Raw genomic sequence first — 14,078 nt, 5'->3', positions numbered from 1 at the left:
CGGAGGAGCAGGGGAGAGCGGGCCCCCCCCCCCCCCCCCCGGGTACCCGCTGCTGGTGCTGCTGCGCAGGAGTGAGTTTTCAGAGAGGGTGGGAAATTCTTGAGCAAACCTGCCTGCTTCGAAAGCAGCTCCAGCCAGGGCAGCACGCAGAGCAGCAGAGGCCAAGGCAGCCCCAAGACTGGGAGGTACAAGCCACGTGACCCGCAAAGCGCAGCCTGGCTACGACCCTGAATCGTGTGTAATTGGGCCCCGCACATCCCTTGGCGTTATCTGCTACGCATTCATGGGCACAGCAACAGCCGTTTCCTTGGCAGCTTCTGCTCTGTTTGACAAGTGCTGCAGACCGCAGTCCTGGGTGGGACAAGGGACGACAGGCTGAGCGGAGAGAGTGGAAGCCAACGAGGCTGTAACGAGGCATCTCGTTGCATGCGCTCTTGCACCCCACTGGGACTGGAGAGGCCCCACGCCTTGTAGACAGGCCATAAAGTAGAAACAAAGGGCACGACAAGCTGAAAGTGAGATGAGGTTTATGCTGGGAAAGCAGATCCCAAAGGATCCAACGTGCAGCAGAGCCAGGACTAAAATCCAGAGCACAGAACAGAGGCTGATGTCCTAACCGCTGCTCTGCAACTCTCTCCTTCAGCCCAGCCAGCAAATACGTAATCCCAACCTCCCTGGCAGCTTCCAGCATCAGCGGGTTACCTCCTTCCCTGCAAGGGAAGAGGATCCCAGACAATTACGTGACTCGCTTTCGGGTCTGGCCCTCGCAACTCACCGTGCAGGTGGTGAGCAGCCACCCAATGATGGCCCAGCGCGGGAGAATGTCGGAGCTGAGCACCTCGTTGGAGGGGTGGACCACGCCACAGATGTAGCGTATGAGGTCGCAGCGCAGGGACTGGCTGTCTGGGGGGGGCAGGGACTGCCGCTGAAACCAGTCCTGGTACCGCTTCTGCTGGCCGAACCGGACCTGAAGGGAAAGACGCAGGTTTTGCTCAGGGAAAGGCTGCCAGAACAACGGTCTGCCATCCTCTACTGCCATCCTCTAAGCTGCCTCTTTCGGCAAACCCTGCTTCACGCCCCGCTCCCCATCAGTCCCGTGCTGGCAGCGTCTTCAGAGAGACCGAGGAAGCAAAAAAGCCATTGTGCAGCGTTCTCACACAGGGCCCGTCTCCAGCTGTCCTCCAGGACCGCATGCCCCGTGGTCGTTCTCCTGTTTTCAGATCATTCCCAACTTCTACCCCCCACGCACGGACCGACGTGTCCGACAGGACCGCACGCCCTGCGTGCGCGGCACAGCCCAGCCCCTGCGAGCAGCCTCAGCCAGCGAGCGGCTGGGCTGGAGGCAGAGCGAGGGGGAAGCGAGCTTTGCCTGGTGTGCGAACACAGATAACAGTTAACCCCGGTGCTATCACTGCGCAGCTCCTGGCCTCTCTTGAATACGGCTGCTGTTGTCAGAGCTCCGATGCCCCACCGCATCGCAGCCATTCAGAGAAAGCGCTTGCCTTGGAAAGCGGCCAGCCAGGAGCAATGTTCCCCTGCAAAGCTGTTTTGTGCCTTTTAATGAATACCAGGGATGTCTCGGGCCCATCTACATCAGCTCCTGCTGGGCAGCCTCTCCTCCTCCTGTCGCCATTAGATGCCAGAAGCAACAAATACTTGCACCAGTAAAGCTCTGCCCTTTGCCCAGACCGGTGCTCTGCCCTCCCTCCCCGTGCCCAGTGCCAGCGTGGGAACGGGACTGGTGCACCGTGCACCGGGCAGGGACGAGTGCCCTCCTCCCCGGCGCTGGCATAGGACCCCCAGCGAGCACGAGGGAATTACCCGTGAGGTCATGAAGAGCAGCTTGGTTTCCATGTCGGGAGTGAGGCGACACGCCAGGAATTTGCGAGAAGTCCTCGACTGGAGGAGCTGCAGGACACCTGGGGAGAGACAGAAGTCGGTCTGTGCTCGCACGGCCCCACGGACGGCACGGCACGAATGGGATCCGGGCAGGGATCTACCAACATCTGCAGCGAGCTGAGTTTGGAGCATTAAGCTCCGTTTCCCCAAGGCTACAGGCAGTGGGAAGGGTTCAAGATTCTGGCTGGAAAAGGTCTCCTAAAACACCTCCTGTCTGGAGCAAGCTTTTGTCAGAGATCGCTAATGAGGACGCCAGGAAGGAGAGCCTGGAGAAAGGGAGAGAGGATGCACAGCAGGGCAGGGACAAGATCTGGAGGAGAAATGAGAAAGTCCAGACGCCAAGTCCCAAGCCGTAACCAACACAGCACGTTCCCCCATCTCCCACCCCCTTGCGAGGGAGCACAAAGATGATCTTAGACTTGGCCCTGCTACAGTAAAAAACACTTGTCCCACCACAGCTGATGGCTTCGGACAAACCACGTGGCCTGGGCACTGAAAAGCAGGGCTTGGCATAAAGAGTGTCCATCCTGGGCTGCGCCAGCATGCAAGTCCAATTCCTCCCCTGCACTAAAGGTACCCAGATGTAACAACAAAGATCAGACACAACAGAAAACTCGTGTGTGCACGCGCGTGCAGAGAACGGAGGACGGGAAGGAGAAGGGGAGGTTGCAAAAGGGGAGGTTGCAAAAGCCGCTCTTGTTCCCAGACAGCTGCAAGAGGAGGAATTTATAGAATCGCAGAACGGTTTGGGTTGGAAGGGACCTCAAAGACCATCTAGTTCCATGCCCCCTGCCAGACCAGGTTGCCCAAAGCCCCATCCAACCTGGCCTTGAACACTTCTAGGGATGGGACATCCACAACTGCCCTGGGCAACCTGTTCCAGTGCCGCACCACCCTCATAGTGAAGAATTTCTTCCTTACATCTAATCTAAATCTACCCTCTTTCAGTTTCAAGCCATTACCTCTTGTCCTAGCACTACATGTCCTTATAAAAAGTCCCTCTCCAGCTTTCTTGTAGGCCCCTTCAGGTACTGGAAGGCTGCTATAAGCTCTCCCCAAAGCCTTTTCTTCTCCAGGCTGAACGACCCCGACCCTCCCGGCCCGTCCTGGCAGCGGAGCTGTTCCAGCCCCCCGAGCATTTTGGTGACCCTCCTCTGGACCCGCTCCAACAGGTCGGCGTCTTTCCTGGGCTGAGGACCCCGGAGCTGGACGCAGCGCCCCGAGGGGAGTCAGGGGGGTCTCACCAGAGCGGAGCGGAGGGGCGGAATCCCCTCCCTCGCCCTGCTGGCCACGCGGCCCAGGGGACGGCTGGCTTTCCGGGCTGCCAGCGCACGTTGCTGGCTCATGTTGAGCTTCTCATCAACCAACACCCCCAAGCCCTTCTCCTCAGGGCTACTCTCAATCCATTCTCCGTCCAGCCTGTATTTGTGCTTGGGATTGCCCCCACCCATGTGCAGGACCTTGCACTTGACCTTGCTGAACTTCATGAGGTTTGCACGGCCCCAGCTCTCAAGCCTGTAACAAGGTCCCTCTGGACGGCATCCCTTCCCTCCAGCGTGTCAACGGCACCACACAGCTTGGTGTCGTCGGCAAACAAGCGTTCCGAGTGGAGAGACCTGAAGGATTTACGGGGCAGCCGGCTCTGACGCAGACAGGCAGGCGCCAGGGACGCTGCGCACACGAGGTGCGCTTCGCTGTCTCGCCGTTTGGAAGCCGTCCTTCTGCCGTGCAGCCGGAGGGTCGCACCTGGGGAATGGCTGGAAGAGGGAAGCTTCAAAGCAGAAAGAACAGATGCCAGCTCCCGCGGAGCTCAGAGGAAGGGCTGGAGCAAGCTGCACATCAGGGGAAGAGAGCCACAAAAGCACCTTACTTGTTAAAAGCTCCCAGCTGCTCAGAGAGAGGGATGGATCCTGCGCCCGGAGCCACCCCCTGCTGCAGTTTTCCCTCACGCTCGGTGCTGCTGAGCTCTGGCCCTGGTCTCAGGAGCAGGGAGCTCAGCAAGACTGACTTGCTGAACTTCATGAGGTTTGCACGGCCCCAGCTCTCAAGCCTGTAACAAGGTCCCTCTGGACGGCATCCCTTCCCTCCAGCGTGTCAATGGCACCACACAGCTTGGTGTCGTCGGCAAATGAGGTTTGCCGGATCGGAGGTTACAGAGCGATACAAACCCGAGAGCACACGGACTGGCAGCTGCTAGAGATAATAGCCCCCTTGCAGAGCAATTATTATAGGCTCTCGACAGCAGGCAAGAGGGCAAAGAAGTAGTCTTATGACGAACTGCAGGGGAAATTATTTTGGGGAGGGGACCTTCCAGGCTCCACACGAGCAAGTACAAAGGAGGGCACCCCTAGACAGATCAGCTTCTGCTCAGAGTCCTCCCATCCGGCCCCCAGAGCCAACTGCAGGGACTTCTGCGGGACAGGGAGGAGTGACAAACCCAGACCGGGCTCCTGGTGCACTGCCAGACACAGCCCACCTCTCCCTGCCGCCCCGAGGGCTGCCCAGCTGCCTGCGCTGGGGTGTTCCCCGGGGACGCGGGTGAACTCCGCCTGCTCCAGCGCTTTGCTGCTGCAACGGCAAGGAGAAACACACTGGTGTGTGCGTGCGCTTACCCCAGCGGCGTCTCACCTCTACGAACCATCGGGCAACGCCACGGGCCACTGGTTGTGGTGTCATCAATGGGAAAAAGGGAACCAAAAGGGAACCAAAAGGGAAAAACCACGGGGAGTTTGCTAGTTGTCAGAAGAGAATGAGCCAGGAGCACTGATGTTAGCCCCAATTTAGGTATTGTTTTGCTGGGTCATTTGGCTAAAACTGGCAGCAAACCAGGAAATAACCCTGACAAGCTGCCCCTACCGGTGTGGGAAGCAAGTGAAGCTAGAGGGACGTTTGTTAGGTGCCCCAGGACGCTCCAAGCATGGACGCGAAAGCTCAGTGCTCAGCTGGGAAGATCCAGACAGAGCTAAGAAATGCTTCTAGTGAACGCAGAGCTGCAGGAAGAGGCAGGGCTGAGCCCTGGGAATGTGAAACAAGAGCCTTCCTTAGGTGTAGGGCTAAGACTCCTCTGCCTCCGCAAGCCCCACAGGCTAACTCTGATAACCCAGAGAGGGAAACTGGGTCCCTGCAGCCCTTTGGCTGGCAAGTCTCAGCAGAGACCAGCAATGGCAGGAGACAGGTTCTGGAGATGCAGAAGAAGCCAGAGTTCACAAGAGCTTAAGGAGCATTTAATCAAATGATGTGCTGCGCGTTTCCCTGAGCATAATCTGAGATCTTTAAAGTGACATTAACACGGCCCCTGAGAGGAGAGCAGGCACTGGGGGCGGGGGGAGAACACTTTAAAGCCCCATTTCCAAAGAGTCACTAGAATTGCTGCAGACAGATAATGATGTGACAGTCCCTGGAGAAGTGAATAATTTATACCAATAAAAATTATAAATATAACACTCTCTCCATCATGTCTATTTTAACCCAGACTGCGCAGAGAGCTCCACGGCTGAGTGTTCGGCACACCAAGCGTGCGAGGCTACCGGGAGAAATAAAATCCCATTTAGAAAGTGTCAGTTGCTGCACCTTCTGGACTTCTTGCTTTAGAGCTATGGAGCTTCATCGGGCTCTTTTCTGGAGAGTCTGAAGGACTCAGACACTTTATATCTTTGGGCTCCAGCTTCATCTCAGCTTATAAATCAGTTAATTAAAAAAAGCAACAGCCACAATTATGGAAGTGTTAAGTCCAGAACAAGCAATACAATTTAATGACCCTCGTCGTGACCCGGCCGCATTCCCATGATCTATCATTACAGCTGCCTGAAGTATCTGTTTTTCGGGATGGTTTAAAGCCCAGATGCCTACAAGGCCTCTGCGGCATTTAAAAAAAAATGGCAAAAGCTGCCAAGCGTCAGAGCTGACCACGGGAGACCAGTCCAGGCCCTGTCCCTATTCCTAAGCTCCCTGCAGCCAGCAGTAAGCTGCTTTTGGAGGCATCTTCTCCTAGTTAGTGACGAGAGGGGCTCCGGAAACAGCCACGTGGGCCTTGACGCTGATGGAGGTGGGATCACACGGTGTAATTATAGCTCTCGCTGCATGCTCTCCTGTAAGAGAGCATCTAGAAGGAACCCACGCGCCCAACGTGTTTTGCTTTAGTAGGGCTGCAATAGAGCCTGTCCGCCCTAGCACGGTCCCGAGACCTGGGCCAGACGGGGTGCGCAGAGTGGGAAAACAGCTGCCGTGCAGGATTTTTGCTCCAAATCACCCCGGAACGGCCCGACAATCACGGCGGCCTTGCCGCAAGGGCGCGCGAAGGCAGGAGGGGGTTGCCTGTGGCTAGTGGGGCCCCGGCAGAGGGGGTTGCCGGTGGCGAGCGGGCCCCCGGCAGAGGCTGTCCAGGACGGAGCCGGCCGCCCCTTCGACCCTGGCCCTTGCCTACCTGTGAACTGCGCGCTGAGGACCTGCGGGTTGTGGATGATGTCCTTCCAGAGCTGCTCGAACTCGGGTATCCTTGCAACGTTTTGCAGCAGCCGCACAAGGTCCCGGCCGATCATGAAGCAGTCCATGAACTGGGGAAAGGAGGGGGGGGGGATAAAAAAAAAAAAATCTCATTTACTGTTTACCTGCTCCTGAGCAGGGGGAAGGGAAAAGGCACTGGGGGGCAGGAGGAGGGGAAGGGAGGAACAGTCAGTCCTTCAGCCTTACTGCTGGCTCCAGATGATTCACTCTTTGCACAATATCTACACTCCTGCCCCTGGCAGCCTGCCCCTCTTCTGAAGCTAGCAGGTTCTGAGAGGCAGGGTGACAGGAGGGAAGGGCAGCAGCTATTTTAAAATGTTCTCTCTCTTGTAAAGCAAACAATCGGCCCATAAATCTGACATTTTCTCTCCAGGACTGCAGCCAGTCTCTGAAGCTAGGACTTGACACTTTGTCCTTCCAGTCCAGCAAGGAGGAAGGGGAGAGCGGGCAGCACTCAGACCAGCGGGCAGGGAGCTGCAGAGCCATCATGTCCCGCAGGGCTTAGGACGCCAGACGCGAGGATTTCTGCCTACACCTAGCTTTGATGGCTTCTTCTGCATGATATGGACCGAAGAGTGGCCTGGAGCCGGCTATCGTGTTCTCTCTAAGCCTGCAAAGACACTGGCTGCCTCCCTAAGGGAGGAACTGATGTTCTTGCAGCTAGGGTAAGCCACAAGCACTGAGGTGCCACAGCAGCAGAAAGAGAATGGTTTCAACCCTTGTGGCCTGAATAAGAGGGACTGAAAAGAGGCAGCTGCATCAAAACATCTGCATGGGCAAAACAAAACATGCAGGGGCAGCTGCATCTCCCCCTCTCTACAGCCTGGAGTCCGACGGGACAGCTAGTGTAAATGGGTTCAAAAGCCATTCACAGCCTGCACTGAGAATGAACCACACTCCACCGCCTGCATGGTGCAAGCTGGGGGGGTGACTCTGAGGAACCAGCGTGTCTCACGCTTCCAGTTGCACGAGGAACGCGGGCAACGCCACCGCACGCAGACACAGACTCCCCAGAGAGGCAGGTCTCTCTTCCCAGCCATCCCTTGAGTCCCCTGATTTGCTCACCCGTTCACGGAGGAGGGAGATGCAGAAATCCACCTCCTTTTGACGAAGAACCTGGAGCTGAGACGTGCCGTGATGGTCCACGATGAGCCGCAGGTACGTGTACACCGCCATGGCTATCAAGAGGCTGCTTTTCAGTACCCACTCTACGTAAAGGAAGGAAAAAAGAAAAAAAAAAAAAAAGAAACACCTTCAGCCACCTCCGTGAGGGAACCACAGCCAGAAGTGATATAAAGGTGGAGACTTGAGACTCGGGACAGAGGAAACTGAGGCACAAAGGAAACAGCAAGGGCAAGGACTCCAGCCTGGAGAATGTTCATCCACGGACCATTCCCTGCTCCGTACCGGCTGCTTGCTCTGCTTTGGTCCAACTCTTCCTCCCCCAGGACAGCCCCATCACAGCCTACCGTCTGGGTGCTTGCACCCCAAGCTCTCTGGCGGGGTGGCAGACGCGCTCACGCGAAGCGCTGGGTGGATTTCCAGGGCCACAGAGATGTTCACCGCCGCGACAATCTAATGTATTTGCAACTGCAAGCAATAAAGTGCTCAGGAGCGAGTGGAGGGAGCAGCTGCCCCATGAACAGACTTGACCTCGATGCTAGCACTGACCACCACAGGAGCCTCTTTACTGGTCTCCATAGCCAGAACAGCACCGAGCAAGAGACAATGCACCAGGACAAGTTACGAAGCACCTTCCCATACGATCAGGCTCACGCGCAGCCGTGCGAGAGGTGTTTTCACGCTCCCCTGCCACCAGCCTGCCCGTGCCAAGTAGATTAATCCAGCAAAATCGGTGGCATTCTGAGCAGCGGGTCACACAGGGCACCTGTTAATGAGATACGGCAGCTCTCAAGCCCTGCGCTGGGCTGGGAAGTGGCTCCTGCAGCACTGGGGGTAGAAGAAGAGCTGCCCCTGCCCCGGCTTGACCAGGCAACCGGTGTGTGGGGCAGAAGGAGAAGAGCAGTCATGACTACTGGGGAAGCTGAAAGCACCGAATGGCAAGAACTGGGGAAAACCAGACGTGCTTAAGGTCAAATCCTAGGGAGATTTGTGAGAGGGCAGATCTAGCTGTGTAGAGAGGGTCTGCAGTGGGAGAGACATCGCAGCCCCATCGTGGGCACGGCAGGAATCTCTCCTACCTCAGGGAAGGACATGGGCAAGCAGTAACCTGGTCAGCGCAAGGGGCTCTACGCCCAGGACTGGCTTTCTGGAAGCAGGTTTAGTTCTCAGCCAGCTGGCTTCGCACCCCGAGCGCGGGGCAAGGTGCTTCAAGCTCTGCTCCCTCAGAGCGGCGGAGCCCACCGGCAAAGCGTTCCCATCGGCTGCCCCGCCGCTGTCTCCTGCCTGGGCTGCCCTGCCCGCTCCGTGCGGCAGCGCCCTGTCTGCTGGGTGTGCCGCGTTCTCAACCTCCCTTATCTAAGCGCAACAATAAATATTCTCGGTCCATAAAAAGGACCTCGTCAGCTTGGTTATTTGCGCTGGATGCCAAGAACAGGCCAGGCCGGCTCGGTGCCTCCAGCGTGATTGATCACCCACAGTATCCCCTGGCTCAGCGAGCTGTAAATCAGAAGCCCCGTGGAAGTGCCACCGCTGCGTGCAGCAGCTGTAACGCCACGGCCACCTGAAGAGACACCAGCCCAGCGGCAAATGAGTCAGCTGCCCTAAATCACCGGGAGGGAACCTGGGAAGACATGAGGAGTGTTTGTTTTCCCAGGCTCTTCTCCCGGCATCTAGCTGGATGCTAGGAGTAGGTTAATTAGACAGCTGGGCGGGCTGGCCTGGCGGCACACGGCGCTGAGCGGAGGTTACGTTAGGGAGGATGTGGGAGTAATTAAGGCCGGGATCCCGGGGGGCTGGCAGGTCAGCATTTCCCCCTTTTCCCAGCGAGGGCTGCGCAGCAAATAAAAATGCTGTCAAAGGGGGGCAAAAGCCACCCACAGCCACAGGATTCATCGATCCGACAGGCAGAGAAAATGAAAACACCCGGAGGAAGCATCGCACTCGTGCCGCCATTAGCAGCAAGAAGCTAAATTAACACCCCGCTTTCGAGAGGCAGCGGATTTGCCTCCTCTCCGAGGTGGGCAGTGCTTGAGAAGCAGCTTTGCTGTAACTGTTTTTAATTAAACCAAGCACTCAACACTCTGAATGTGGCATCAGATCTTCACATGAGTGGCTTTAATTAAAGCTCTGGCTTTCCCCTAATCAAAGCACATACATCCCAGCAAAGAGCTGCAGGTTCTCCCTTGGGCTCACTTCCAATCCTCAGCTCTCCTCGCGCTCAGACAGTTTCTGTGCTGCTACAGGACGTATCATTGACACTCCAGCAATACCTTCAACAGGGCCCGAGCCTTTTCCTCTCACATTTGCTCCTCTGAAACTCCTCTCCTCAAGTGACAAAGCTCAGCTGTTATTTAGTGCACGGGGCTTTCTCCTGCAGACCCACGGCCAGATGTGGCTTTGGATCACCACTGAGAAGCTGCTATTTCTCCCACAGTCCAGCTGTTTGCAGTTATTTGTTTGCAAGACAAGAACTGCAGCGTGCTTTGGCGAGACGAGGAGTGCTTCCGAGATGCTCCAAGGCGCGGGGTGGCAGCGGCAAGTAGCACCAGCACACGGGAAGACCACATCAAGAGCTGGTAGGGGCTTAAATACGGTTGGGAACAGAAGAGTTGAGCTTAGCACAAAGGCAGCTGAGGCAATACTGCGAAGAACCGAAGGTCAGCCAAGCCCAGAAGATCTCAGAGGGTCTCTCCTTCCCGTGCACGGTGGGGCACTAGATGGCACTCGCAGCAGCGCACACCCGTGCAGCTATTCCCGGAATAAAAGTCACTAGGACTGTTAGCTGCGGCCAAATAAATGCTTTAACAACTTGATTGTTAACCGCAGTAATAAGCGATTTTAGGAGGATCGCTGCTATTATAGACAGTGTTCGGTGAAAAGCTATAGGCTATTTAAAAATAATGACTCTGCCCGGCCAAAGGCTGCAGTTAGGAATTCTGCTTATCATCAATTAGCGGCTGCTTTGCCAACAAAGGACAATACTGAGCCCATAGGACAATGCTTCCCAGATGGCCTGTCCACAACAAATTAAAGTTGCAGCCCTGATGAAGCAGGAGCTGTTTAAACACAGGAAGCTTTTTGGGCAATTAACTCTGTCCTACTCCTCCAAAAGGAACACCTCCCCCGCAGCTTGGGAAACTCAGGAAGAAAATATTCCTGGGATGCTGCTCCCGAGCCACGCGTGCTCCTCAGCCACAGGAGGCGATGCCACCCCACTGCCCAGAGGGTGGGCTGACCACCTACCGGGTGCCACACGTTAGGGAACAGCCGTGTCCTCGCAGACGGCTGGGGGACAGCTATCAGCCTGGGCAGACCATCTTCTCTGACGCGACGCGCAGCCCCTCTCTAAACCCCGCAGAGGAGGTTTGCTAACGGAGGGACTTCAGGACACCCTCCCGCACACAACCTGCAGCAAGAGGGCTCCGAGAGCTAGAAATTGATGCCACGGCTTGAAAATACGCTTGGTAACACAGTAAGGGAACGCAGAGGTCTTTTGCGCAGGAAACCCCATCAACACGCTCCCACGCAGGCTGTCACCGCAAACACACTGCCCCGAAATCTGCCTCTCTCACAACGAGCAGGACAACCACCCTCTTAGTAGGCAGACGAGGCGCGCTCTCCCTCGCTTTGTGCCTGGCCGCTGCTCTCTTCAGACTGCACTGGCCTTCGCCAGCGCCTCCCGACCAGCCGTACCTTTGCTCAGTCAGTATCTCCAAGACGTTCTCGGCCAGCCAGATGTTCTTCGCCGTCACATCCCCACCTGAAAGCGAAAGAGCAACAGGGAAAAGAAAAGTCAGTCAGACGTACAGGTGCGGTTCTGTTGCCAGACTCGACTGAACCACCGACTGCTTCGATCCCCACATCCCCAGTAAGGCCAAGCTAATTAAGGAGTTTGCTCCCTGGCTGGAGTATGCGCTCCTGCCTGGTCCGGCTCTGCCTGCCACATGTGCTTGGCTGCTCCTAGATATAGCACATTTCTAGGTACAAGTGCCTTTCTGTTAGGGGATCAAGGGGGTCTTTGCTGCAACAGTATTCTTCCAAAAGAACTGTGATAATACGGGTTCAGTAATTATCCTTCTGGAAAGCAGAGGAGAAGCCAGAAAGGGATGAGATTCAGTAGCTGGAAAAGAGAAAACATTTGCAGCTGCTGACCCTACAAAGGAGAAACAGCGTCTGCAAAGAATGCCCAAACTCTCAAATAAAGGCCAGGTGTCAAAGGGGTGTCTCGTGCCCTCAGCACAGGCCATTGTCAGCACGAAGCTGGAGCCTTTGGCTGATGTCGCTGGGAGCAGAGCGGGACTCCTGCTCGCAGGGGCACAGAAAACACCTAAAGCAGGCAAGCCGAAACAATGGGATCATAACAATTAAGGCATCGTAAAAGCACTGAGAAGCGAGACAGCGGCGTCCTTCCAGAACAGAAGGGGCCCTGAACGGGGAGGTGCAACCGAGGGGAAACAAGGGATGCCTTCAGCAGTGGTTTTTAAGACGTTCTGTGTTTACACTGTGACAACAGGGCCAGGGCAGCTTGGCTCGTACTCAGGACTCTGTCCCCTCCCTCTCCATTCTTCCTCCCCTGAAGAGCAGACACGGCAATTTCCAATCCAGGCTGCCCAGTCCCGTGTCGCAGGCACACACAATAAAAACACAATGTCAGGTTTTACGGTGGGACATTAATTCCTCCTTCGTGGACGTCAGCGGCCGGCACCAGCGCCAAGTAGAGAACACGGAAGAGGCACCGTTCCTGTGAATCCGGAAAGGCGTGTGTATGTGTGCACGGCTGTGGGGTGCTTACACCGAGGGCTGGGGGTAGAACACGCTACAGGCTACCATACAGCCAGTGCCAGCTCCCTGGAGGAGCTACTGACTTTAGGTGGGGTGAAGCATCCTCCTGCGTCTCTGATGAGTTACAGAGGAGCCACATGCACGGCTCTGGCCATCCCAGAGGTCAGAGCAGGGACTAAGGATGATCCTGGCGCTCTTGCGCAGTGCTGTGGGGTGAAAGCTGGCAGCGACAGGAACCAATACACTTCCTGGCTGTTCCAGCATTCGCCAGACGCCTCCTGGCTCTCTCTGTGATTCACCCCTCATAGTGGCTGTTGGAACCAACAGACTCTTGAAGGCTTATCCTCTGCTCCATTCTCCCTGGAGAGATTTCCTCACCAGACAGGTTGGGGCAGGCTTGGTGCCTGCCAGTGGGCCCCGCTCCCGCCTGTCCGCTGGGTACAGAGACACTCGGGAAGCCTGTCCGGACCTGGCTGCACGGCAGCACAGGCTCTGGCTCCGATGCCAAGTTCAGCACGCCACGAGTTGGCCCTGGTACGCCACCGTCAGCACCCAGCCTGCTGGCACGAGCAGGGGGGGGATGCAGGCAGCGGTCACCTCGTTCCTGTGGCACAACTCACCTGCGATCTGCTTCATGAAGGTCATGCAGACGCCATCCGCACCGAGCACCCCGCTCTTCACCAGCTCCCGCAGCAACCACACCAGCTGGGCAGAGGGAAAGATCAGCGCGGCTTTTGCCACAGACCTCCCCCCCGACACCTCTCCCCAACACCGTGGCTGCTTCGGCTGGCAAACGCTGCCATGTTTCCCTTCCAAAGGCGAGTCCTTAACATGGAGCAAAGGAGCTCCACCAGTGCCGACTGCCCCCCAAGCCCTCCACGCTCAAATGCCCTCTGCTCATCCTCTGCCTGGTTGGCGTGAAAGGAGCGATTCTGGGGAGAAGACCTTCTCCTCACCTGGGTCCGACAGGTGTCCTGCAGCTTCAAGTACTTCTCCATGAGAATATGGTTGATCTTGTTGAGAACGATGTTCATGCCATCTCGGCTCACCAGTGCCAAGTCCCGGTAGCACTGCAGCAGAGAAGAAGAGCGGGAGTTGGTTACAGAGGAAGGACCGTAACGGAAAACGTATAATGGTTTTATCAAACCTGACCAGGTAACAGCAAATAAACGAATCTCAGGGAAAGAACATCGAGGCAGGCAAGACTCCCATGGGGTGACCTGAATCGGCATCCCAGGGCCAGGCAGGGATCCAGCCATTAATCCTCTGGGACGTTATAAATTGACAGCTGGATTCATTGGATTTAGCCCCAGGAGCCAAAGGTTTCTCACTCCAGAACGGACACTGCCGGGTGTCCCTGTCCTCTCATCCCAGCCTTCCCTGCACCCTCCCACAGCTCTGGAGAGACCAACGCTAGAGAGAAAAGACAGACGACGGTCCTTCAGGAAGGATCAGTTAATAAACAGCCGCATCCAGATCGTTTAAGTCCCCCGCTGCTCCAATCTCCCCTGGCACCAGCGACAACTGGAACCGCACTGAAGACGCCTGCAGGACTTGGAGTCACTACGATGTGATGCTGCTTCCATACCATGGGAGGTCCATGGAGATGCAGGAGCGGAGGCAGGTCATCCCCATGCCACCCGCTTCTGCTCACACAAGACTTCCGAGGTCAGACAGAGCTGAATTTGGAGACCATCTGGCTCAAAACCACGCTACCACGTTGGCCTGTTTCGGGTTAGAAATCCAGACATCCTGCCCGCGGTCCAAACTGG

General features: G+C 56.4%; 1 protein-coding gene across 1 annotated transcript in view; it reads right to left on the bottom strand.

Annotated features, from left to right (window-relative positions):
- INTS3 (integrator complex subunit 3) overlaps nucleotides 1-14,078 on the bottom strand; it is a 57,578-nt gene that overhangs the window by 30,275 nt on the left and 13,225 nt on the right. The window contains exons 7-14 of the mRNA XM_009322224.1: nucleotides 13,263-13,376; nucleotides 12,927-13,011; nucleotides 11,218-11,284; nucleotides 8,872-8,875; nucleotides 7,468-7,608; nucleotides 6,323-6,452; nucleotides 1,822-1,919; nucleotides 776-967 (exon numbers count right to left, since the gene is read on the bottom strand). Coding sequence (XP_009320499.1) covers nucleotides 776-967; nucleotides 1,822-1,919; nucleotides 6,323-6,452; nucleotides 7,468-7,608; nucleotides 8,872-8,875; nucleotides 11,218-11,284; nucleotides 12,927-13,011; nucleotides 13,263-13,376 — 831 coding nt within the window. The remainder of the gene's footprint in view (nucleotides 1-775; nucleotides 968-1,821; nucleotides 1,920-6,322; nucleotides 6,453-7,467; nucleotides 7,609-8,871; nucleotides 8,876-11,217; nucleotides 11,285-12,926; nucleotides 13,012-13,262; nucleotides 13,377-14,078) is intronic.

This window comes from Pygoscelis adeliae, unplaced genomic scaffold, assembly GCF_000699105.1.
Source record: "Pygoscelis adeliae isolate BGI_AS28 unplaced genomic scaffold, ASM69910v1 Scaffold704, whole genome shotgun sequence".
Classification (NCBI taxonomy): domain Eukaryota; kingdom Metazoa; phylum Chordata; class Aves; order Sphenisciformes; family Spheniscidae; genus Pygoscelis; species Pygoscelis adeliae.
Note: the sequence above shows the minus strand (reverse complement) of the source record. Positions and strands in the feature narration are given on the sequence as shown.